Source organism: Zychaea mexicana (assembly GCF_025766255.1).
Source record: "Zychaea mexicana strain RSA 1403 chromosome Unknown BDB00scaffold_4, whole genome shotgun sequence".
Classification (NCBI taxonomy): domain Eukaryota; kingdom Fungi; phylum Mucoromycota; class Mucoromycetes; order Mucorales; family Lichtheimiaceae; genus Zychaea; species Zychaea mexicana.
In genome coordinates, this window is record NW_026516667.1 from 137,938 (window position 1) to 162,735 (window position 24,798).

Here is a 24,798-nt window from a genome sequence, read left to right on the forward strand (position 1 = left end):
TCTAAATGACAAAATTTACAAGCTGTCCATTCTTGGCAACAATAGCTCTGCGAATAGGCTTATCCGCAAGCCATTTCTGGCCCTGTGGTGTATCCCGTGCCAGTTTTTCAATCGTTGCAGCATCGCTGGCAAGTGCGACAGGGACAGTGATATTCAAACGGGTCTTGCCATTCACCTAATCATATAATAGATACTTATTAGTAAGCTGGGCGTCTCCGTCTGTTTCCCTGAGAATATCCAAGCGTGGTTCCATAAGAAATTACCTGAATCACACAGTCTACAGTATCCTTTTCCAAAGCCTTTTCTTCAAATACTGGCCATGGCTGAGCAAATACACTTCTGCTACTGTTGTTGGTTTGGATGGTGATCGCTTCCCAGCATTCTTCACCTATAGTAGGCGCCACAGGTGCCATCATGGTAACTATTGAGCGAACAGCATGCTGATATACAGGGGATGAAGGTTGCAACGAGGATGCACTGACGTGGTTTGACAGTTTGATCAGGTCGGAAATAGCGGTGTTTAAGCTGTATGTGGTGGACATGGCTTCAGTGACCTGCTTGATGGTAGTATGTGTTTCGCGGTAGACATCTCGTTCTTCGCTGGTCATCTTGTCCAGTGCAGGAATATCAGTGCAGGGACTGTCGTTGCCAACAGACTCTGCAAGTTTCAACACCTTCGCAAGCCAGCGCTGCATGCCTACAATACTTGTGTCTTCCCATTCAAGGACCTCAGAGGGCGGTGCTTTGTAGAGGATGTGTAAACGGACAGGATCAACACCATGTTGGTTTACGACGTTCTTTTTTAGTTTTGATTAGTAAAGGAAATGCTGATGAGGCCTTTTTTCATGTATGTGTTTAAATACTTACAACAGGATCAACACCGTTGTATTTGCTCTTGGACATTTTTTCAAAGCTAATTAGTGGAGTTTCACCGGTAGCAATGATCTTTGGATTTTTTGGTTCTGGATATGGTTTTTTTGTACATTAGCAACAAAATAATGGTCTTCAAAGTTATATTAAAATGTCGTATTGCTGAATTACCACTAGTGTCAACTTCTTCAGGCTTCAAGAATCGCTGTGTTGCAGGATCTTTGTAAGTTTGACCGTGAACCATACCCTAAATTTTGGACATGGGAATACCAATACCAATATCAATATGCTTTTCTTTATACATTAATCACAGCAAGGTCACATCCTCACCTGAGTCAAGAGAACATTGAATGGCTCGCCATTTCCAGGCTTAATATCGGGAGTTGCATGGTAAGCACCATTTCTTAAAAGGAACTTTGAGTAGAACCGCGAGTACAGCAAATGAAGAATAGCGTGTTCTACGCCTCCAATGTAAATATCGACAGGCAATCGCGCAGAAGCCTTTTCTGGATCGAATGGCCTAGTATTTAGCATGATCAGTTTGGAAAAGATGTCGCACACTCTCCCGTATTTTACCAGGAGAAAAACAAAACTTACAAAGAGGTATTGTGAGGATCTGTGAATCTCATAAAGTACCAAGACGAGTCGACAAATGTATCCATCGTATCTGTTTCACGCTTAGCGGGCCCGTTACATCTAGTGTAATCTTCATCAATAAGCCAACTCTTTGCTTCTGCAACGCTTTGTTCTTCTTTATTATCTAATGGACTTACTTTGGACATTTGCAGTTGACCCAGTCTTCTGCCTGTGCAAGTGGAGAGCCACCCTTTCCTGTGAATGATATATCAAGAGGCAAATGCACAGGAAGCTGCTCGTTGGGTACAGGCACCACCTAATACATTCAATATCCGTATAAGCCTAAAAGCTAGGCCTGCTATCCTCTGACTTTAATTGTTCTAATTTCTTACATCGCATTCAGGACAGTGAATGATGGGAATAGGAGCGCCCCAATAACGCTGTCGAGACAAAAGCCAATCTTTGAGACGATACTAGTCGAAAAGCGCATAATTAAGAGAAATTAATACGAACATCTCGTTATCTTTTTCAGAAACTTAATGGATTTAACATAAAAAAGCGCGCGACTTCAATACCTGTGTGGCACCATGGCCAAATCCGATCTTGCTGGCATCACGCATGATAGCCTTCATAGCTTCCTGGGACTTCATGCCTGCATAAGGACCAGACAATGCACTGAGTACACCTTGAGCTGTAAATGGTTCGGCATAGTCCAATGGCTTGTCTGTTTCCTTGATGCTAGGCTCCACCACAAACTTTACTTTATCCACAACCTTATTGGTGTGGCAGAAATCCCAATCACGCTTATCGTGTGCTGGAACGCCCATCACCGCACCTGTACCATACTCAGCAAGAACATAAGGTGCTACGTAGATGGGAATATCTTCCTTTGTAAGTGGATGGTTCACATACAAACCGGTGAATACGCCTATAATAAAGAAACAGGTACGAACCCGAGTACTTAGTACCTCTTTACCCGTCGACATTTCTCAGATGTATGTATATAAACGTTACCCTTTTTGTTTTCTTCTGCTTCTTCCATATTTTGAACTTTATTCAAATCGTTAACGAATTCCATAACCGAAGCTGCTTGTTCTTTAGGAAGAGAACTAAAGTTTTATCACCACAAAACATAGTTATAAAACCATGTCTTTTTCTGAACTAGATCACTGTCTATTTTTGTACTCACTCTTTGTTAACAAGCGGATGCTCTGGTGCGACGACGAGGTATTGAACACCAAATATGGTGTCTGGTCGACTAGTAAAGACTTTGAGAGAACTGACCTTCTCCGTGGGGGTGGTCTGATAATTCCGCAATAAGATGAAATAGAGCGTTAGTAATCCACAACACGTATATAAGCAACAACAATACAAAATAACCTTCACCCCCCCCTCCACAATATTTACAGTTGTTTACTTGTAACAACACTTACCAAGGGGAAATCGAATTCGGCACCCTTTGATTTTCCAATCCAGTGACGTTGCATTTGTTTGACACGCTGAGGCCAGTTCTCCAACAAATCGATATCCTTCAGAAGATCCTAAATATCCCGCACATCTTATTGTATGAGTCGCTCTTTCTCTGTCTTTCTCTCTCTTCCACTCATAATGAACTTTTTTCTGAATAACCGTACCTCTGAGAAATCCGTGACTTTAAAGAACCACTGTTTCAACTTTTTGCGTTCTACAAGGGCACCCGAGCGCCACGATTTTCCTTCATGATCCACCTAGAAGCAGTAATTCGACAGTTTGCTCAGCAACGCATGTGCAACATAAATATAGACAGATGTGATATATGTATGGATAACTTTACCTGTTCATTGGCCAGGACTGTCTGATCCACTGGATCCCAGTTCACTACAGCTTCTTTTTGATACGCCAAACCCGCTTTGTACATTTCCAAAAAGATATATTGAGTCCATTTGTAATAGGATGGATCACATGTAGCCAATTCCTACACAAAAGAAAAAAGTGCGAACCAGTGAGTTTGTCTCTTTTTTCTGGCTACTTTTCTTTTCCTCTTATTCAAAGATACGCTACCCTTGACCAATCGAACTCCAAACTAAGCATGCGCATTTGCTCTTTCATAAGCTCAATGTTCTTGACTGTCCACTCGGCAGGATGGATCCCGCGCTCGATAGCTGCGTTTTCTGCTGGCAGGCCAAATGCATCCCAACCCATTGGATGTAATACCTACATAAATATGCCCGTTCATTATTTACCGTCCATAAATAAGCTATTTTCATCATCTTCCTTTTCCTTGCACCCTCACTCTGTGGTTTTCTTTTCTTTACGTTATATCCACTCATATGACGGAAACGCTGCAAAGTGTCGCTAATGGTGTAGACGCGAACATGACCCATGTGCAACATGCCACTCGGGTAAGGAAACATGGACAAGACGTAATAGTTCGGCTTGTCTTTTGTCTCGAGGTTCTTGAATGGTGGCGATTCAGCCCACCGAGCTTTCCACTTGGCTTCCATGGCGCCGAAATTGAGTGATGCCTTCTTTGTGGACTTGTTGCTGGCATTAGGCGTTGCCCTCGTCGTGGTTGCGTAAAGACGGTTGCTTGAGTTTCTAAGAAACGTACAACGTGCAGAAGACGACGCGCGTAATGGTGTCGTCCACGGCTGTAGTTGACACCGAAGCATTGTGTTTTCTTCCCCTTTTTCAGAAGTTTACTTAGATTGGAACCGGAGATACACCTTTTTTTGTTTGACAGCATGGTTGTGTGCGCTTGATGGCTGAGTTAACCTGTCTTGTCACCTTCTGAGCTTATATTTTCTAATCTGTGGAATATCTTTAAAGCGAGCGTCTTCGAAAGCATCCAATCCATGAACTACTACATCATACACAGAGAAAAGGTGATATCGTTTATTTTCGTGTTGCTTTATTATATTTTTATCCCTTAACATAGGCATGTTTTATAACCATTTGCGCGTCCCTGAGAAAGCGCTCTGGGTCGGCCAAGTTGCAATAAACCACACCAAGACGACGTAAACTATGCGACTGGGTGATTAACACATCGAGCGCCTCGTTTGTGACCGACTGACACAGATACAATCGAACGGCCATCAGTTTCTGTAGTCGACCAAGAGATTCAAAAGCAGGCTGCGACAGACACATGACACCATCAAGCTCTAAGCACTCGAGTTGCTTCAGCTGCTGGAAAAACCATGCCATGTCTTTGACGCTGTTACTGAGAGAGGTGTCCAGTACAAGGTCACGCAAGAACGAGCCCATATGTTTGGCTATGCTGTGTAGTACCTCGTTGGTAACGAATCCTATGCTTCCGGCTCCACGGAAACAGAGTCGTCGGGTCGTTTTGGGGGCAGTACGACAAAAGGCTGCCATATCTGTAGAATCATTATTCAAAGCGTAGCGATTTGAGATGTATAAATCAAGTTGTGTCAGTCGCTGTAGCGCACTAAGAGCATCCAAGACATTTTGCGATATCTCTGGCGTTCCCCATAGCAAAACATTTTCTAGTGCAGGGCATTGGTTTATTAGCGTTGCGAGCGTTTGGCCGTAACATTGGATACCGTTGAGCGCGAGCGTCGTTAGCCGTGTTGCATGGATGGACCCAAGGAAATCCCATTCTTCGCCGGAAGTAATTGGTGGTATAAAGCCGTAGCCAATTCGTTTACCGATCCACAGCACTTCCAAAGTCTTTTGATGCTTGGCGATAACCGACATGATTTCTGCAGGTCCATTTCCTTCCGCCTCACGGGTGACAAGATACCTTAATCCTCTGCTGCTACTGCTACTGCTACTGCTGTTGCTGCTGTCGTTGGCTACACTTTGATAACGTGCTTGATACTCGGATTCGTATGCATAGCATTCGAGATATTCCAGTTCGGGACACAGTTCAAGCACCTTGTCAATATCGATAACGTTATTGCTCGGCCATATGAGATGATCAGCATCTTGCATCACATTAGATACAACTAAGCAACGGATTTTCGGGCAACGACGTAAAATGCAGATGAGTCGGTCGTTGCTGATGACAGCGTTCAGATACAAGGAGGTAATGATGGGAAATTCGATGCTAGGCCGCAACGTATGACGCTTCACTGGTTCTTCTGCTGGATATGTGCGCCATTGATCCCCACGTGATACGGAAATGTAGTTGAAATGCGTCAAATTAGGACAGGTGTTAAATATGTGTAAGAACGCAAGGTTCTGGATGTGTTTGTTGAGCGTGAGCTCCGTCAGATTGCGGGCGATAGGCTCTAATGCATTTATAAATGCTTCTTGGTCGGTAATACGGCACGTGTGCAGTTCTACACACAACATTCATCAACATCATTTTCGGTTTTGGTTAACGGTGAGTCCTCATTTAAGGACGCCTAAACGCATGCTACCTATCGATCGTATATATTGGCACTTCCGGACAGCTAAAGTCCTTAATATCGCAAGTAGTTTATTTTCGTGTCTACCGTCGTCGTCTCGTAACACAAGCCGGTCTAGCTGGGGTCCAAGGCACTGGATAATACGCTTGTTGTTGACGTCAAAGCTGTCCAAAGGAGTATCCAGTGTTTGCCATAGGGTGGCTGCATATTGACTCATACTGCTATTCCACGAACGACATACTGCCATACACTCGAGACACTCGGATTGTGAGAGGTTGGAGAAGATTTCGCAACGAATGTCATACGGTAGTGAATCGATCAGGTGCGGAAGATGCCAAGAGGTGATCGCCAGTGGGTGAGAATCACCGGTGGAGGTCATTATCGTCCACACGCTTATCAAAACGCAACGGAAAACTAACTGGCTTACCCAACCCCTTTGCGTCCATTCATGTGTGAAAAAAACAAGGGCATGATAATCACGGTTACACGGACCACAAGAAAGCGCCTTCCCACAGATTTGTTTTTATGCCGACAGGCACTTGTTGATTACAGAAATATATATTCTATTATGGCCTCTTTTTTTTAATGAATTTATTTACAAAGTAGTCTTGAATTCCTCAATGGCACCGGCCAAGCGAGCAATGCCTTCACGGGCCTCTTCCTTGGTCAAGGTGAGTGGGGGCACAATGCGGACGGTGTTGGAACCAGCAGTGACGACCAGCAAGCCACGTTCACGAGCCATCTTAACGATAGGTGAGGGATCCTTGACCAGCTCGATACCCAACAAGAGACCTTCACCACGGACGGCCTTGACGACATCAGGGTATGCGTCCTTTAAGGCATTCAAATCCTCCTTCATTGCATTGCCCTTTTCAGTAACCGACTTGAGGAAGCTAGGCTCGCTCAGACGGCCAAACACATTCAATGCAACACCAGCAGCTAAGGGGTTACCGCCAAAAGTGGTGCCATGATCACCAGGCTTGATCATTTCCGAGACTTTCGCGCTTGTCAAGACTGCACCGATGGGGACGCCGTTAGCCAGCGGCTTGGCCATCGTCAAAAGATCTGGCTTGCAAATGTCGCTATGGTGTTCGTGACCCCAGAGTTTACCGGTACGGCCCAAACCACATTGGATTTCATCAAAGATCAGCAAAGCACCGGTCTCGTCACAACGCTTGCGCAAAGCTTCTAAGAATTCGGTCGTGGCTGGATGGACACCTCCTTCACCCTGGAAAGGTTCCACAATCACACCACACGTATCGTCATTAATTATGTTCAAGGCCTGCTCGACGTCATTGTAAGGTGTGGTTTTGAATCCAGGCACGAGCGGAGCAAAGGGCAATTGGTATTTGGGATTGTAGGTCGCAGACAGGGCACCCATGGAACGGCCGTGAAAACCATTGACAAATGAAACGATGCCAGTCTTGGTCGTGTTGTCGTTGCCAGTAACATGCTTACCCCACTTGCGTGCGAATTTGAGCGCACCTTCGTTGGCCTCAGTGCCGGAATTGGCTAAAAAGATCTTGCTGGCCCACTTGCCGCCGCTTTGTTGCGTGGTTGTGACAATCTTTTCTGCAAGCTCGCCAGCCTTGTCGTTATAATACAAATTGCTGGTGTGAACAAGTGTCTTGGCTTGCTCGTAGAGTACTTGGGCAACTTCGGGATCAGCGTGGCCCAAGGCGCAGACGGCAATACCGGCAGTGAAGTCAAGGTAGGCACGGTCGTTGGTGTCGTACAAGTGACAGCCTTTGCCGCGCGAGATAATGATGTTGGGTCGGCCGTATGTTGTCATGGTGTACTCGTTGTATCGTTCCACAGTCTTTAAAGTTTCCTGGGGAGCCTGGTTGTCAGGGTGAGTGATCTACGCATTTCGTACAAACCATTTGGATTAGTTAATGACTTGTTGTTGATCGAAATTGAAGGACGGTTTAGAAGAAGGGCAAAAATAAAAAGGTGCTTCTTTTTTACCTCACTGACAGGTTTTGGTAAAGAGCTAGCGAATCGAGCCTATATGCAATGTCGAAATCATACACGTCAAAAATAATGTATAAGCCAGATCTCGGTAAAATATAATGAGAGAATGAAGGTTTCCGGTTCTAATTACACTGAGGAAAAGGGGCTGGGTCTTCTTTGCACAATTTCGTGCTAATCGCGTCGACAACTTTAGGCTATGCATGATATATAGTAGAGTATGAAAAGAAGCTTTCTCTTCTTTTTACAACGATCCCCCTGGCTAAATTTTTATTTTATAGCTTGTTTCATCTCTAAATTTCATCAACGTGACTCACCACACCGACGCATATCCTTTGTGTCACGATGAATGAGTGTTTAGTCGTTTACACGCTCTACAATTCCCTAGCACAAGTAAGCATGAACCTACATCCCCATATACCTCAGTAGGACATGGTTGATCTGTTGGTAAATGGAGATCCTCAGTCAATCGCACACAGAAACCTGCGGGAGATATAGTTGATATGATGATCAATGTCCTTTGTATTCGTCCTTTCCCTCTAGGTACAGTAGAGCGTATGCTTATGTTATGTGTGCTTAACAATAAAATAAAGTGGGCAATGCCACTAGAAGTGTTAGTAGTGATAGTAGCGCGCATTCTTGAAGAGAGGGAGTATAGGCCGTGTACAGATAGACTGTTGTTCATTTTACTCTCTCAATATTTGTTATGGTATCCAAGTTAAGTGGTATCCTTCTTGATCCATGTAGCTGTCCTTTCCTTCCCGAGGCTTGACCGAGGCTTGATCATCCTTGAGCTACATCGCGAAGGGATCCCATTGTTGCGGGTTCCTTTTCTTCATCATCGAACATTGTACAGTTATGTTGGACCGGAGGAAGAGGGGTTGGCTTTCATAAGCTTATCCTCTACACGAACATATGAATAAAACAAATAAGCGATCACATCTGTCAAAAATAAGGCGAGCTTTTGCAGTAACTGTCATATTTACCTAGATAGCGTGAGTAGTCATCCAATGCGCGCGCGACTTTTTCAATTTCAATGGTTTGCTGGTCGATATCATCGACCTGTGCCATGAACGTGCTAAAATCCGCATCTGCATTAAATATGCACCAATAGAACAAAGTTCTTGTTTAGCTTTTGTATACAATCTATCGCATAAATAACTACTTACAAGTATTCTGTAGTCTAGACATCTCTTTCATCAGCCGCTGTCCCATCTGGGACATGTCTGCATATTTTTCCTTTGTCGTCTTATTCATTGTCTCTAGCAACTGACAATCTTCGGTTGTTGCTACAAGTGCGTACATATTGAATATAGAGAAACTGTTGAAGCTCTCGTTTCTTCTCAACAAGAAAGTACCACCTGTGTACCAGAGTTGTGTTTTTTCCCCTGTTACCTTGAAGCTCATTGCGGGTATAAAGAGTCAACTTTCGAACAGCGTCTTCCGTGAGTCGTGTAATGTGCTCTTCATTGAGCATTTTGGTCGCTTCATCTGGATTTAATGGGGTGCCTGGTGATTTGCTGCTTCGTAATATCGGTGACACAGCGGCATTGGGCGATGAAGGTGAAGGTGAAGGTGAAGGTTGTTGCTGTTGCTGTTGTTCGGCCATGACGTTATTGGTTTGGTTAAAAAGGTGGAACAGTTTTGCGGGACACGAAAACTAGGCGTAGAAAAAACGCGTGCCCGCCATCGCCCTTTTCTGTCTTTCTCTTTCTTCTTTTTTCCCCCAAAAGTCTCATACAAAGATGGTCAGCAGTGACGAAGACGAATATAAGGTTGGACAATAGAACAAAACACGCGTCTACTTTTCTTTTGTCATGAAAATTATCATCAGTTTTATGGGCATGCTTACCCTACCTTCGCCGGTGCGAATAGCAAATCGAAACCAACGACGCGTCCTCTGCTGACGAAGAATTTGTCGAAAAAGTAAGTGTGTATTCTTTCTCTTCACACCTATAGCATATTCATATATGATGGTGTTTCTGGTCAAGAAAAGCGTTACTTATAATGGTGGTGTGACATAGGAGCAACCCATAGCGAAAAAGCAAAAATCCAAGGCTGTTGGACAGAAACGCAAGCGTGCTGCAGCCGTAGCGGGGGACGACGAGTCAGGTGGCGAGAAGCACGACAATGAGGAATCGACGTTTGAGGTAAAATTGCGATACACATGCATATATTTACACAGCCTCTATGCTACCATGTCTTAATCTTCATTCTCTATAAACTATGAAAAGCTGAGCAACAAGCGACGAATTTTTGTCAAGCCTTTTTCCAACGGTCAGCCGTCGGTTGACATCCGAGCTGTGTGGTTTGACAAGGAAAATGAAATGAAATATGGCAAGCAAGGTAAGCTAATACCACTATAACAGGGAGCAAGGATCTCCGGGGTTGCTGAACATAGAACCATCGAAATGGCTCTGTAGGCATTACTCTCCCACTGGCGCAATGGGAACGCTTGAAGGAACTCATGCCTGAAATCGACGAAGCAATCAAAAAGATCAAGAACTAGTAGCTCCCAGACTCAGTTGTACTTTGTTATATGCAGATTACCCACATCAAATCATTATGGGAATGCTTGGATGTACACTCTTGCGACGGGTGATTATCTATCCTTCCTTGCTTATATTAGCGCAGTGTCTCATCCGCCGGTAAAGAAGTGCTTCTTCTGATAATTGGTGGAAACACAAGATGTAGATTTATGATAAAGCAAGCGGTTTTCTGATTATTTCGTCTCATTATTTTTATTTCGAGCCAAAAAAAAAAAAATTGTACATAACTCACAGGCCCAGTCAGCTATAAGTTATGCAGCATCTCTTTCGGTCGATCGCCACAACAGATCCGACGTCGACAACAACGACACCGACGAGCGGATTACCCATGATCGACTTGACACCATCACCACAACATCGCCATGGTGGTGTCGACAACGAACTAACCAACAACAGCAAGTACAGCTTCGATCGTGTCTTTCTAAACCGCTTTTATCGTATACTTCAAGTCCTCTTTCAATCGGCCTCGAATCAAGATCGATTCTATTCACTCTCGCCCAAAGCCCGTCAGAAATCACTGTTTTGGCTTTACATTGCATTCATTGCACTTGCGAGTGGCGTTGAAGTTTTATACTACTATGTGGGCTTAACGTCAAGTCGATTCTATGCCATTTTGACCAGTCAAGATTTGGGCGGTTTCACGCGATTCATTATACCTTGTATGCTGTTGGTGTTTGGAACAGCCGCGGTAAATAATAAAAACAAGAGGCTTCTTTTAAATGTCATCTTTACGATTTAGTTTGTTTGCTTGTCTGTAATACAGTGTTCCCAAACGCTTATTATCTTCTTGTATAATCTTCCCCCATTGAAAACATGCCCTTGCTGGAATGTGCATTAGGGCAAGAGTCTGTTATCGTACATGGGCGGTCTGTTTTCACTCAAGGTTCGACGGATATTGACACAACACTTGCATGATTGCTATATCAAGCCAAAAACACTTTATCCGGTTGTCACGAGTCCTGATGCACCCGATAATCCGTAAGCATGTTTTATATAAACAAAACATTGAAACCTTTTCGCTACTTCTACATTCAGCAGCACTAGTATATTCCAAACAACTCACATTGATTTTGTGTAGAGACCAACGTATAGCCCAAGATATTGAAAAGTTTGCCGATGCATTGCGCGAAATAGTTGAAAACCTTATAATTTCGCCGGTCTTGGTTGCTTACTACACCTGGAAATGCTGGTCCGTCACGGGAGCTCTAGGGCCCATCATGATCTATGGTTATTTTGTCGTGGGTTCCGTCCTGAGTCAACTGCTCATCAGACCCATCGTGAACTCGGTGTTCTACAAGGAACTCGCAGAAGGAAATTTCAGGTATGTGTGTTGTGTGCTGGTGACGGGCAAAGAATGGTGTTGAATGGGTAACACAAAGTGTCATGCGCACACACATAAAAGTTCAGTACCTGATCGCATTACCTATTATGATTTTTTGGGAGGGGCTCAGATTTCTGCACGTGAGATTGCGTCAATTCGCAGAAGCTATTGCGTTCTCGCGTGGCGAACGTGAGGAGCATGCACGAGCAAAAGAGAGTTTGGAGACCCTCCTTAGATACCAGCGACAAGTGATCAACAAGGAGCTACCCTTACATTGTAAGCGTCCCCATTTGATATCACATCAAGGTCAAAGAGTTTTCTGCTGCAACAAAAAAGTACTTACATGACTACCCACTCTAGTGTCGAATGAAAGCTTTTCATACTTTGGCTCTGTTCTGAGCTATCTTATTGTTGCTATGCCGATCTTTGCAGGTGCTTTTAAGGACAAGGATGCTTCTGAACTTAGTGCAATCATTTCTCAGGTGGGTAAATGCATTCCAGTAGTATGCCCCAATCCTCGATTAACTGCATACTAACGTTTGTTGTGGATAATTAGAACTCGTTTTTTTCCATGTATCTTATCTTTAGATTTACAACTATTATCGAACAGTCTGTCAAGTTATCTGACCTGGCTGGTTATTGTGCTCGTATTGGAGAACTGCTAGAAGTAATAGATGACGTGGATGATGAGCTCAATAACGTTGCAGTACATCACCCCCGTAATGATATTGATGAGTACGATTCAAGGTGAGCCTAATTTTTCTACGACATTGACGAGAAGGATAAACGTCCTTCAAGGGAAAGAGAAAGAGTCTCATATATTATAACTGTAGCACCATCTTATTTGATAATGTGCGACTAGTATCACCACAGGGAAAACTGCTTGTTTCTGAATTCAATTTAGAAGTGTCGAGCACCGATCGTGTGGTAATCGTTGGACCTAATGGTAAGTAGCAGAGGGAAAGAGAAACATACATATCTGGTCGTCTATATTCTGAATTTTCTGCCATGATAGGAAGTGGCAAGTCATCTCTACTACGTGCCTTAGCTGGACTATGGCAATGCAACTCGGGTCGCATCCATGTTCCAAAGGATATCTTTGGAACTGACTTTGTATTCTTGCCTCAAATACCATACCTTATTGACGGATCATTACGTGAACAAATCTTGTACCCAAACAACTCATCCACTATCGCCTGTAAGTTTGTTATCTTATTTTCAAAACGAGGAGAAAAGAGTGTGTGATGGATTGTATTTAAATCCAGTATTGAACATCTACAGTGACAGATAATCAAATTCGCGAATTGTTACATCAAGTCGAGCTCGAGCATTTGGAAAGTATGCTCGGATCCTTTGATGCTCGGTACGGAGAAGAGTGGCAAAAGATGTTGTCTCCTGGTGAGCAACAGCGTTTGATGTTTACGCGTATTCTATACTGGCAGCCTCGTTTTGCAGGTAATTCACATATGGGAAACATGTGGAGATATTCGTTGTCCCCTAACAACAACACAATGTAATATGTAAATAGTTCTTGACGAGGCAACTAGCGCCATGGATATCAATGCTGAAACCCATCTTTACAGTCTTCTTGCTGGAATGGACATTGCCATTATCAGTATCAGTCACCACCCGCAGATTGTTAATTACCACAATAAGATTGTAACACTAGACGGACGAGGCGGATTTACAGTAGATGAGACAACCCCCTCCTCACCAAAGCAATGATTACCATAACATATATTCATATATCTTTTTCTTTTTGTGTGTTCTGTTTTAATATATATAATTTGATATATATATTTGAGAGAGAAACTTATTCTTTTTTTCTGGTTTTATATATATGAACGTCTCGCGAAAAGAAGCGATAGAGAAAGAATTGTATGGGGTGTATGCGTGTGTGCGGGGTGACTTGTGTGGTTGTTGCTGCTGCTGTTGTAGTTGTTGCTGATACTTGCTATGAGTTGCGGGTTAATAGAAATAGAACATATACGCGATCAAACTAATAAACCGCGTCCCGCTAGTTGTTTACGGCTTGGATAGTACAGATATTGTCGCCCTTTAACATCAGTCGTCCTGTATAAAACACATAAACGATTAGAAAGGATCTGATGTTAACGTGGACCAGCATATAAAGCCCTTCCTCCTCCCTCCTGCAAATCACGGCTGTAAACCACATACCTAACTGTCTTCTCGAGCCTTCTTCCTTGGTCATGACTTCCGCTGCGTCATCAAGCACCAAGTTCATGAATTCATCGAATCCCTAAAAAGCGTGCACACGCGCGCGTTTATATCAGCTTAGCTTCTCTCTCCTGTAGTTTTCTATTCGCGATAAATCGCAAAAAAAAAACTTGGTTGCTAATGCTTCAGAGTGCTTACAATGATTTGACCTTCGATTCTCATATCCGTCTTGTCCACCAACCAGATTTGTACTCGGGTTTTCTGTAAACATAAATTGTGTCAGTTGTCTATCTGTCCTTTGTACGCCTTCTTAACACTGAAGGTTAGAATGGCGCATCTAAAATAAAGAAAATTACTTACGTTTTGAAGATACCTGAAAATCAGGTTCTACAAAAAAAAAGAAATCAAACGATCGATCGATTAGTTTTTATCTCACTATTAGTGTATACTGTGTTTAAACTTACGATGGGCTGAACCATAATCTTTTGGACTTTGCTCGACATTTTTTAATATGTGTAAATGATCTTTTCGGAAAGTGTGTATGTGAAGGGCTGCGCGAGAGAGAGCGACTAGCACATGCTATTTGACAATTGGAAAATAGCGGCGCAAGCGCTCTTTGTGTTGAATGACAAGTCACGCGCTCATAATGCTGGCTGTAGGCCACTGTGAAACCCACCACATCACTCTTACTATGACCCCCCGATATATTCTCATACATATATTTTGTGGATCAGAGTCAAATAAACGTGAATCTTAAGTAATGTAATCATTAGTTCTTCCTGCCCTGGCCGTCAGTCAGTCCAGCAGCACAGTGTCAACAAGCAAATTGTAATAGCGGAGACTACTACATACAACCATATAAGCACAAATGGCATCTTCCTTTTACTGACTGTAGATGATAGCACTAACCTAAACTTCAAAATCAAACATGCAGTAGCGGATGTGCAGTAACAATGCTTAGAGATATGCAGAACAACGTTAGGGCAAGGGAAATTTCATATCAAACGCATGTAATTAGCTTACACATATTGAACTAACGGGCGAAGCGCAGTGTATTCTTTGTCATGTAAAACGTCTGGCGCTATATACACCAAACACGGCAGTACACGCAAAATACTTGTAGTCATCAGCGCTTCAGCAAGCTCTACTCGTTTAAAATGACCGGTACGGGACGCTTTATTTAAGCACCTTTTTGCATTTAAATGATGGATGACCAAGAAGTACAACATTATATTTATACTGCGTGATGTCATTAATTAACAGTATGTGCAAACAAAAGCTCATGACAACACCACATGCTCGTTGCACTTACTCTTTTTTGCGTGCGAAGAACATATAATGATCAGTATGACTACCGAGGTTGACAATAGTATAGATGGTTTTACCACAACAGGCTGATGTGAGGCTTTGTCAATATCTTTTATCCCTAATCAATGCCGATGGCAACGATAAGCCGGAAATTTCTCTGCAATGAATACGCTTATAAAACTCGATTAAACCAAGTTCTATTAACGGGGGAAGTCATCGATAAGAGATGCTGCACTGCTTCCAATGCCTACAACAGCTGGTATAAATGGGATATGACGCTTTGGTTCTAGATCCTGTTAATCAGTTTGCAACAAATCTTGGTTTACATCGTATATCATCCATCCTTTCCATCCTGTCGGATTACCAGGCACCAAGACCAAAGAGAAGGGGTGCAAAAGATCTATATACACAATCAATGGCAGTCCAACAATTCACTTCTCGCTTATTGTCCTGCTTAATATATATATACAAGAGCAGAAGAACTCTCGAAGGACAATATCTGCAAACATTACGAATCCACAACACATCCAAATCTAGCAGTTTGATGCAGAATATTCGGGATAAAGCGACTTTAGCCTCTGATCATGCATGGATGACACTTTATGTACAACTGCTACTGCCACGATACGTTTTAAGTATCCTAAGAAGCATTGAGATTTAACAGCCACGAGCATATTGGTCGATGATAGTACTGTATGGATCTTCGCCGGCCATCACTTACAAGTTAAGATCTATAACGGTGCCCGCAGCACGACCGAATAATCATTGGCTCTCATCCGGCTACTCGAGCACTACTTAGAATTGTCTGGCGCGTTCATGAACGATTTCAAACGACCTTGAAACATGTATTCTGTCAATATTGTTTATAATAGCGAATCCTGTGCTTTCTGCATTGGGTGGCATTAAAACACTCGACATCATGAGAAATTAATTATACGGCTTGACTCGTGTTACAATCCAAGCAAAATTGTGACGAAGCTGCTAGTGTCCGATCAGGTGCCACATCTTGCTCTGAAAGGACAGGGTCCGTACAGACGAAACCATCCTAGCTCTTGGAGGGCTCAGTAGCATCATTCATGTCGAGTAAAATGGCTTTATAAAGAACGTGTCGGATCAAGGTATACGAAAACTCTACTCATGGCCATAAAAGCTGTGCTTAATATCAAAAACTGTCCGTTAGTTACAGACTGACGAATGCATACGATACATAATAAAAAACCAATGGATGCTGTAGATATGTAGCTATTAAACAAATAGAACATGCCGTTTAAAATGATTGCTTAGAGAGTTTGTTCTAATATAAACATAGCTTACATATTATTGTATTAAGCGATATACAGTAATGCAGAACAATCAAAAATCGCAAAAGTCTTGACACGTTTCAACTAGAGCCCTACTGGCTCTCTGCGCCGTAACTAGCGTGTGCAGATGTATAGTATGAGGGTATTATAGATGTTGATGACAGAGCTCAAATTGTGATATTTTTTATCAAGGGGGAAATTTTGTTTGACGGGAATCAACAGAACTAAGTGGAGGACAATGTACACACACAAACAATCAAGTTGCCCGAAGTTTAAAAGCGTTCTTGCTGTTTATACACTGCAAGACTATTCTTTGTCGTGTACGCAATGAGCCGGTTTCATAAAATTCGACAAGGTCCGTGCGTCCGGCTTGTGTCAAACAGTTGTCTGGATATATATGCGAAACCAGGAGACGAGATCTTAAAAACGATCATGTCAATGCAAAGAAAAATAAAGTCATCGCAAACGTAAACCTCTGTTTGAGGTTGGCAGCTTTAAATAGGGACATCGCGGATGCTTTCAAACACGATCAGAAAGATATGACAATTGCAAGGTTTAACAGTTTCTAAATCCCTTCACAAGGAAAAGGTTGCAGATGATTTTGAGCAAGACATAAAGGAAAAGAGCAGAAGTAAAGGAGCGGGTTTTTATTCATTGTAATAATAGAGCAAAGAAATATTTTCTAAAAGACAAAAGTTATAGTTATGAATATCAATAGTCGAAGAGTACAAATTTTATTAAATGAACACAATCAGTGGACAATAAAGACAAATAATAAGAACGCGATTTTACAAAGTGACCTCAACAAGCAGTCCGCACAACCCGTAGGCTATACAAAAAGCATGAAGGAAGCAAGAAGAAACAGAAGAAGTATGTAAAAGGGGGAGGAAGGGAAAGCCACCAATGCCTCGGCCTGGGAGTCCCAGTCTCCCGATCATTTGGCTGGGTCAATCAACCACAAACCCAGCCATCATGGTACAAACGAGTGGGAACCATGACGTACGCTACGTTTCGAGAGTCAAGTGCAAGCAATCGGTTGTGGATTGCCTGTGAGTGGGGAAGGGGGAAGGGAAGGACGGAAGGAAGATGGAAGGGTAGACGGAAGGGAAGGACGGGAAGGACGGGAAGAGGAAAGGGAAGAGGAAAGGGAAGGGGTGGGGTAGGAAAGAATTGACTCTCGAAACACCCAAAAGGACAGCCATTTGCTGCTGTTGTCGAATGCTGGAGGAGCTGCTTACTGGATACTCGGATGCTGGGGGCCGAGTACTGAAGCTGGGAGCTGATTGCCGAGAGTCGATCGCCAGACAGTCGATTGCCGAGCGTCGTTTGCCGAGAGTCGAATGCCAGAGAGACGATCGCCAGACAGCCGATTGCCGAGAGTCGAGTCCTGGGAGTCGAACGCGATCTACAGAGGCACCTGGCTCCTCAATGCGAACCCCACTATGGCAGACCAGACCAGACCAGCAGACAAGGCATCCAACCGAAAGGACGCCACCATATTTCTATGGCGAGAAACCAAAAAGGATTTCTCCGTCCTCTGATCTCGCATGAAGACCGGTTGTGACCAACACCGTTGAACGCCGGACTGAACAGCCCAAAGCAGGGACCGGTTGTAGGCAGCCAGGGGGACCACGGGAAAAAGGCTGAGACCAGGACCGACAGAGGCAAGACCAGGACCAAGGGAAGAGCCAAGGGAAAAACCAGGAGGATCCAAGGGAGTGAAAGAGTGAAGAGAAAAAAGGAAATGGCCTGAAAAATATGGGCGTATTTATGTTTTTTGGATCCACCCGGGCTTTATAAAAAACACGTCACGTGACTTGTAATTCGTCATTCAATTAGCATGTGGACAGTAAAATGGCAGGGAAGAAGTTATGTGAAGAAGAGACATGGTCAAGCGGTCAAGCGATCAAGAAGAAGATGTATGTGGCCTGCGTGTATTGATTTTCCTACGAAATATGTTTCACCGGCATCATGCACGGCGTGTCCCGACAGCGTCGCCGCTTATTTTCAAATAGGAAGGTACGTGCACCCCGTCAAGCCACAAGGTGCACACATAGGGTTTCAGCAACACGATCCCTGAGGAAAAGTAAAAGACAGGTGCCAGGAATGGTTGACATTGTGAGAAATATTTTATCAACAGAGATTAGTGGTACTGTGACAAGATGCTTACATAAGAAGAAGCCACATTACTTTCGTGTCGAACTGAAAAGACTGTCGCCTTTTTCGTATACGAGAAGAAGCGTTCGAACTAAAGGATAGTTGCTTTGATGCGATGACTTTCAAAAGAATGATGCGCACTGTTACCATACCTTCCTCTTTCTCTTTGATTATGTCGTCACTGAGGTCTGGCAGCAGTTGTAACAGCCATATCAACGAACATGCTGTACGTATGTGCTTAGTATGGATTATAACTCATATGTACAGTCCAGGGAAGTTGAACATGAAACTGTGTTCTCCACGCTGTCTGTACTAAAGGTGTGGTTTGTACTTAATATGTGACCTGAACGGACAAGCAAGTCACAGTACGTGAAAACTTAAATCTGTTGATGACACAGGAGAGAATACGGATTAGCCATGTTACTACTATAAAGGGGAACAACTAGCACGTCTTCTCATACTTGCTAAAAAGTAAAGGCATCTCTTCTTTATATACTCAACCCCATAGTAATATCTTGCTGTAACAAGACACTAGCTGGCTACGTAGTTAATATAAACTAGCATAACGAGGGTTAGTTACAATCTGTGTGTAACATACGTAGCCATTTATACTACATGTGAATTTAATAGAAAGTGAAAAAGAGACGATATTCCATGTAAAGATTACCAATCGGATTTTTAAAGTAATTTTGCATCGCCTATGGTCAAGTACTTTGTTCACAACGGATGGGTACATGTTTGATCAAGTGATTATTACACCAGCAAAATCACTGCTGGAGGGGGTTCTTTTCAGCCAATGCTTGACACGTATCTCATATTTCGATTAGATATGTGCTATTCGAGAATCACTTTTCCGGATTCCGACGCGTGTTTGATTCAAAAGGAAAACAGAAAAACAAAGATAAAAGCATGGGATTAAATGTAACGTGGAAGAGACAGAAAAAGTATTGGGAGGAGAATAACAAGCATGATTATGCTGATACGACTATTATCCCCAAATACTACACGTGTCATTCATTCATCGAAAGCATCCGAGATGGCCCGTGCACGGTCCGCTTCCATCCGCCGTTTCGCTTCCCGTCGATCTAGTTGCATCGACCGAGTAATGAATAATTAGAAACGTTCCAAAAAACATGCATCCTTCTATTGTACCTCTTTCTGCTTGGAGTAAGTTACGTTCTGCTTGTCGTTGTTCCGGAGTTCGAGCTGGTCCACGTACACCCAATGCTCCATGGACCAGCCGCCTCGCCACCACATCACTAGTAGCTGGACGTCGCGGTATTGGCTGTCCTTGCGGTGCTACATTGACGCATATGGCACACAATTAGCATATATTGTCCTTTCCTATCCTTTTCAATATCACTTTACATTCTGAGAACTCAATTCCACCAGTGTAGGGTCGCAACTTGATTTGAGAATTCTCGAGATTATCTAGAAAAGCTCGTTTTGCTATATCAACGAGTTCTTGTTCTTAGAAATATACTCTTTTGTTTCCTTACTCCACTCCTTTTGAAGCCTTTACCCGTATGTGGGTGTACAAAAATAATCAAAGCCCGTGTATCGTCCATCCACTTGATCTTGAAGCCGCCTTGAGCATTCTCGAATTTACTGAAAATGCTCTGTAGATGATATGTCTTGAAAAATGATGGAAAATCATAGCAATCCAAAATGTTGGTATATTCGTTGGGTGACTGTAGATTTGCCATACTTGGTGACCTTTTCTCTTTTACAACGTTTCAAAGAAAAATGAACAGAGACGATAAGTTGGAATGATAAAGTTGGACTCTCCAAATCTCCAATTTTTTCCTTACCAGGCGTTAGTGGTGGATCATTTGTCTTCTTTGAAGGTTTTACTTTGTCTTCTTTATCCAATGTTTCCAGCAATTCCTCCCATTCTTCTTTGGAAGATTCGTTTTCTTTGCCATCGCTGCTGCTGCTGCTGCTGCTGCTCTCATTATTTCTGGTGCTGGCGACATCCAATTTTTCCAAATCCGTAACAAGGCGATCCACGCTGCAGCTGTTTTTATTACCATCGTTGCTGCCATCTGGCTGATCGTTTTTGTTTATCATAGACATCCAATCGCTTGATGATAGGTTTTGTCGCTGATTATTATCGTTGTCGCTGTTGCTCTTTTTTAAAGGAATTGGTCTGTTGCCTGGTGACGACGACCAATTGTTTGGTATTGGTGGTGTTGTTGTTGTTGGGCTATTATTACTGCTACTACCGCTGGTACTCCATTCCCTCCAATTCCGTTGTTGATTGACATCATTGGTAATTGAGCTACTGTTGGCTGACACTGGAGCTCTAAATTGTCCACGGCCTCGACGAACGACTACTTCGTGTGGTGAAGGTGTGTCTGATGTCCTTGCCGAGCGAAATTGCTCGTTTTCGTTGTTCGTGCTGTCGTTGACTCTGCTGCCACTGGGCGTTGTTGTTGGTTCCGGCGATTGCTGCTGCGCTACACGACGATGGCGGGGAATATAGACTTGCATTGGGGATCGACGAGCATTATCTGGATTGTTCATCGTTGTTGTATTACAACGACAGAAAACAGAAAAAAGGTTTGTTTTGCAAAAGGAAACTGTCTGTGTCACCGCAAAAATAAAGCACAGCATCCCATCAGAATTTTTTTTATGGGTATCATGCATTATAGTGTGATGATCCACCATCCTTGATGACATATACATCTCATCATAACTTTTCACAAGTTTGACCTTTATTACTACTAGAGATGATGTCTGATGACTATTACTACAAGTCTCAGTGATGATCCTAAACCGCTTTTTTATGAAAATTTCGGTCATGGTTGCTGTATCAGTAAGTGTTCTTGGCTTCTGCTACTTCTAACTTATTGGTAAGAGCTCTTTGTGTGTGCCGTCCCCTTCCCCTCTTTCTTGAAACCTGTTTCCTGGGGTGCCTTACTGTGTTGGAGCATTTTAATTACTGGCACTTAATCTTTGTTTTCTTTTTGAAGCGAGGCACAAACAAGGCATGAATATTGAAGAGAACCACTCACTGCACCCTGAGATTGAGCTCAGTTCCGGTAGAGTGGTGCAAGGGAAGACGATGGGGAAGTTTACACAAGCGCAGGCATGTATTAATACGAAATCAGCTAGTTTCGTTATTGGATGCTCTCAAACATATTTATTAACCTGAAAACCCCGCCATTTGTAGCTTGTTGTCTAAGATATATATAAAAAATCATGGACTGTCGCATGCAGTTATACCGAAAAAGGATTCACTTAGCTCATTGATATACTATCATAGAGAAGAATGTGGTGATGAATGCTCCAGTACTAAAAATGATATCATATGCTACATTATTTACACAGGCATTAAAATAACAATCGTCATATTATGCATAACGTGTAGCATACATATCATATTAAAACATTTGTTAATAAAGATACAAAGTTATTGGTTTAAAGTACATAAAATAATAAATATATGACTATATCAGTATGATTATAAATATGTGTGTGGGGATTTGGGCGGGATAATCGAAAAGTTGTGAGGTGTATTTTCTGGTTTGTAAGGGTTTTATATAGTCATTCCAAAGTGAGGGGCATAGATGACGATCGAGAAGGCCAAACCAGAAATGAGACCAGCAATAGGGAGTGTCATAACCCAGGCAAACATACACCAACCAAGCATCTTCCAGTTAACAGCACGGATATTACCATTGCAAAGACCTACTGCGGCGGTAGCACCAGTAGCGCAGTGGGTGGAGGAGACGGGAACACCGGCTTGAGAGAAAGTTAAAATGGTGATGGCAGCACCCAACTCGGTCGAGAAACCACGGGTAGGAGTCATGTAAGTGATGTTGTTACCAAGACGGCGCATGACACGGTAGCCAAAGGTAGCCAAACCAATATCGATAGCAATACCACCATAAGCGAGAATCCAAATGGCGACAGGCACCTCTTCGCCGACAGTGGCAGTGGTCCAGATGGTGTGCACAGCAGATAAGGGACCGATAGCATTAGCAACATCGTTGGAACCGTGGGCAAATGAAAAGACGAGGGCAGTGATAACTTGAAGGAAGGAGAACATGTACTCGGTGTTGTTGTCGTACTTTACGGCAGCGGCGTGGATGTCCTTCAAGTGAGCCGAGTTTAAGTTGCGGACATCCTGGCGAATACCATGAAGCACGATAGCCACTGACTTCTTCTTGAGGTAGGTGAACGACAAGAGCTTGCCCCAGTAGAATGGTGTATCGAGAATGTCAACATGCTCAATGACCTGTTGTTGACCGCTATTATTCTTGTCATCAGACGATTCACCATCATCGGTTGCATCTGAAGCACTCTTTTCCAGCTGCTGCTGCTCCTTCTTGATGGCTTCTTCTTTGGCAAGGACAGCATCTTGATCAGTGGGCAACACATGCTCTGAAACATTCTGGCCTTCTTGATCGGGAGATCCAGCTTTGGGACGCGCGGAAAGGAACGGAGTGATAAAAATATGGTACCATCGAAGTTGCTCCCGCTCAACGACACGGCGACGAAGCCATGGGACAAAGAATAAAAAGGACCAGATAAGGAAGACGCCACCAATACCAAAGGCAATACCCAATTGAGCACCAATGCCCATCTTGGCAGCTTCAGTACCAGGCGCACCCTTGAAAATAATGTAAAAGGCTTCGATAAACGTAGTAACGAACTATGAAGAATAGTAGATTGTATCTTAGGTTAGCAATTTATATAAGAACGGTATTTAACTAAGGATGGAAACTGATATAAAAACTTACAAAGAAGATGGGAACAAGGTAAAGACCCCACTTCATACTGTTCTTTCGCTTGAGGACGGCATACTTGACAATCATGTAGATAATAGCAGCGACAACACCGGAAGCAATGGGTGAAATGAACCACGAGGCAATGATACCACCGACACCACCAAACGACCAGTCAACGACACCGGGACCGAAACCAGCAATACCCATGCCAATAATAGCACCAACGATGGAATGCGTCGTGCTGACGGGCCAGCCGAAGCGCGATGCAGTCAGAACCCAGGTTGCAGAACCGAAAAGGGCGCACATCATACCAAGCATAAGCATTTCTGGTTGCTGTTCAAATGAGTCCAAAGGCATGATACCGCTACGGATAGTATCAGAGACTTGGTTGCCGAGCAAAAGGGCACCCAAGAATTCAGTGAAACAGGCACAAATAACGGCTTGAAGGAGCGTCAGCGATCCAGAAGAGACTGATGTGGCAAAGGCATTAGCGACGTCGTTTGCACCGATACCAAAGGCGTCGGCGAAAGCCAGCACCATGGTGACGCCAAAGATCCACGTAAAATCATAAGGGTTCATCATCTTGGCGAGAGATGAATCTGTATAATATGATAGTAAGGTTTAATATAAAGTGTGGAGTGAAGCGAGATCAAGAAGATGAGAGAAAGAAGAAGAAAGAAACTTGGTTAAAAGGTCCAGTGTCTTTTATTTTGAAAGCAATTGTTGCATCGTATAAGTTGGTCGTCTGTGTGCGCGGCTACTCTATTTGTGCTCCCATACAATACAGAGCCTTCTCTCTTGTCGCGCGGTAATTGTGTGCTGATGGGCACCATCCAACTTTTTTTGTGTACACATACACAGTAGTAGTCAGATCATGATCCAAGACAAAGGAATAATCAGCGATCTGAACTGCACCAGCGAATGCGTGAAAAAGCCAGCCAATGACAAGCGGGGATTCTGAACATGCCTCCCAAGCATAAACGTGAATTTCGAAAATCCCGGTTTTCCATAAGGTATAAAACTTCCTTTTATGTCTCTTTTCGAGCATCGTGCGCATTTTGATGGAAATTATTGTTCGTCAGTTGTTTGCATTGCACACTCTATAACCTCGCTTGTCCTACGCTGCACACTGGCCGCCAGCCGAGATCTTGATGCTACACGTGTGATATACGCTGTAGCAGCAACCACCATCCCGCCTTCTTTGCTATCGGCCGTTCTTCCTCCCTCTTGCTTTGTGTTAGCACTGCTTATACTACGACTGCGACAGAGACACAACGTTCGTGTGGATAAAGTTATACGCTCAATATAGCATAGACTGAAACCGCACGCATGGATTGATCCGACAATGACCAACGCGGTAATGGAAAGTTTAAAAAAAGGCTCAGAAGGGATGTCGTTTGTTACACTGCTGCACCTATCACATGGATCGCTTATTTTGCAACAAGGAGAAAAGCTTCCACTTTTGCGTATGCTATATAA

At 43.3% G+C, this 24,798-nt stretch overlaps 10 protein-coding genes across 10 annotated transcripts; 3 read left to right on the forward strand and 7 right to left on the reverse strand.

Moving 5' to 3' along the window:
- Position 1: 1 nt before the first annotated feature.
- BDB00DRAFT_783721 (leucyl-tRNA synthetase) lies at positions 2–4,097 on the reverse strand (the record flags this gene model as incomplete). The annotated part of the gene is made up of 16 exons (XM_053120405.1): positions 2–175; positions 264–797; positions 868–962; positions 1,042–1,117; positions 1,201–1,390; positions 1,468–1,566; positions 1,644–1,762; positions 1,839–1,919; positions 2,022–2,374; positions 2,461–2,555; positions 2,636–2,748; positions 2,880–2,987; positions 3,081–3,173; positions 3,260–3,400; positions 3,487–3,639; positions 3,741–4,097. 16 exons carry the CDS (start codon positions 4,095–4,097, stop codon positions 2–4), a joined length of 2,781 nt encoding a protein of 926 aa, XP_052984843.1.
- Positions 4,098–4,318: 221 nt separating this feature from the next.
- On the reverse strand, positions 4,319–5,232 carry BDB00DRAFT_798540 (uncharacterized protein). Its single transcript, XM_053121623.1, has one exon. It carries the CDS (start codon positions 5,140–5,142, stop codon positions 4,348–4,350), a length of 795 nt encoding a protein of 264 aa, XP_052984844.1. The 5' UTR covers positions 5,143–5,232; the 3' UTR covers positions 4,319–4,347.
- An 835-nt stretch (positions 5,233–6,067) lies between these two features.
- Positions 6,068–8,059, reverse strand: BDB00DRAFT_391751 (pyridoxal phosphate-dependent transferase). The gene is made up of 2 exons (XM_053117206.1): positions 7,767–8,059; positions 6,068–7,659 (listed from the first exon to the last, which is right to left on the reverse strand). Exon 2 carries the CDS (start codon positions 7,588–7,590, stop codon positions 6,394–6,396), a length of 1,197 nt encoding a protein of 398 aa, XP_052984845.1. The 5' UTR covers positions 7,591–7,659; positions 7,767–8,059; the 3' UTR covers positions 6,068–6,393.
- A 480-nt stretch (positions 8,060–8,539) lies between these two features.
- BDB00DRAFT_391617 (biogenesis of lysosome-related organelles complex-1 subunit 2-domain-containing protein) lies at positions 8,540–9,696 on the reverse strand. Its single transcript, XM_053117204.1, has 4 exons — positions 9,165–9,696; positions 8,939–9,058; positions 8,756–8,860; positions 8,540–8,672 (listed from the first exon to the last, which is right to left on the reverse strand). The coding sequence occupies exons 1-4, from the start codon at positions 9,376–9,378 to the stop codon at positions 8,626–8,628; spliced, it is 486 nt and encodes a 161-aa protein (XP_052984846.1). The 5' UTR covers positions 9,379–9,696; the 3' UTR covers positions 8,540–8,625.
- Positions 9,587–10,278, forward strand: BDB00DRAFT_783724 (uncharacterized protein; the record flags this gene model as incomplete). Its single annotated transcript, XM_053120406.1, is given in 5 exon segments — positions 9,587–9,634; positions 9,645–9,695; positions 9,794–9,919; positions 10,004–10,115; positions 10,193–10,278. 5 exon segments carry the CDS (start codon positions 9,587–9,589, stop codon positions 10,276–10,278), a joined length of 423 nt encoding a protein of 140 aa, XP_052984847.1.
- A 147-nt stretch (positions 10,279–10,425) lies between these two features.
- On the forward strand, positions 10,426–13,510 carry BDB00DRAFT_391646 (ABC transporter transmembrane region 2-domain-containing protein). Its single transcript, XM_053117205.1, has 10 exons — positions 10,426–11,006; positions 11,157–11,296; positions 11,397–11,639; positions 11,770–11,915; positions 12,000–12,121; positions 12,196–12,386; positions 12,473–12,585; positions 12,655–12,837; positions 12,921–13,094; positions 13,168–13,510. Exons 1-10 carry the CDS (start codon positions 10,572–10,574, stop codon positions 13,362–13,364), a joined length of 1,944 nt encoding a protein of 647 aa, XP_052984848.1. The 5' UTR covers positions 10,426–10,571; the 3' UTR covers positions 13,365–13,510.
- Positions 13,511–13,656: 146 nt separating this feature from the next.
- Positions 13,657–14,320, reverse strand: BDB00DRAFT_754425 (uncharacterized protein; the record flags this gene model as incomplete). The annotated part of the gene is made up of 5 exons (XM_053118759.1): positions 13,657–13,712; positions 13,818–13,899; positions 14,016–14,078; positions 14,178–14,204; positions 14,282–14,320. 5 exons carry the CDS (start codon positions 14,318–14,320, stop codon positions 13,657–13,659), a joined length of 267 nt encoding a protein of 88 aa, XP_052984849.1.
- A 3,324-nt stretch (positions 14,321–17,644) lies between these two features.
- On the forward strand, positions 17,645–17,977 carry BDB00DRAFT_867218 (uncharacterized protein; the record flags this gene model as incomplete). The annotated part of the gene is made up of 1 exon (XM_053126319.1): positions 17,645–17,977. The coding sequence occupies one exon, from the start codon at positions 17,645–17,647 to the stop codon at positions 17,975–17,977; it is 333 nt and encodes a 110-aa protein (XP_052984850.1).
- A 1,620-nt stretch (positions 17,978–19,597) lies between these two features.
- BDB00DRAFT_867219 (uncharacterized protein) lies at positions 19,598–21,109 on the reverse strand (the record flags this gene model as incomplete). The annotated part of the gene is made up of 5 exons (XM_053126320.1): positions 19,598–19,668; positions 19,760–19,882; positions 19,952–20,032; positions 20,106–20,306; positions 20,395–21,109. 5 exons carry the CDS (start codon positions 21,107–21,109, stop codon positions 19,598–19,600), a joined length of 1,191 nt encoding a protein of 396 aa, XP_052984851.1.
- Positions 21,110–21,932: 823 nt separating this feature from the next.
- Positions 21,933–24,004, reverse strand: BDB00DRAFT_798569 (phosphate transporter). The gene is made up of 2 exons (XM_053121624.1): positions 23,332–24,004; positions 21,933–23,243 (listed from the first exon to the last, which is right to left on the reverse strand). The coding sequence occupies exons 1-2, from the start codon at positions 23,899–23,901 to the stop codon at positions 22,125–22,127; spliced, it is 1,689 nt and encodes a 562-aa protein (XP_052984852.1). The 5' UTR covers positions 23,902–24,004; the 3' UTR covers positions 21,933–22,124.
- Between the last annotated feature and the right edge of the window lie 794 nt (positions 24,005–24,798).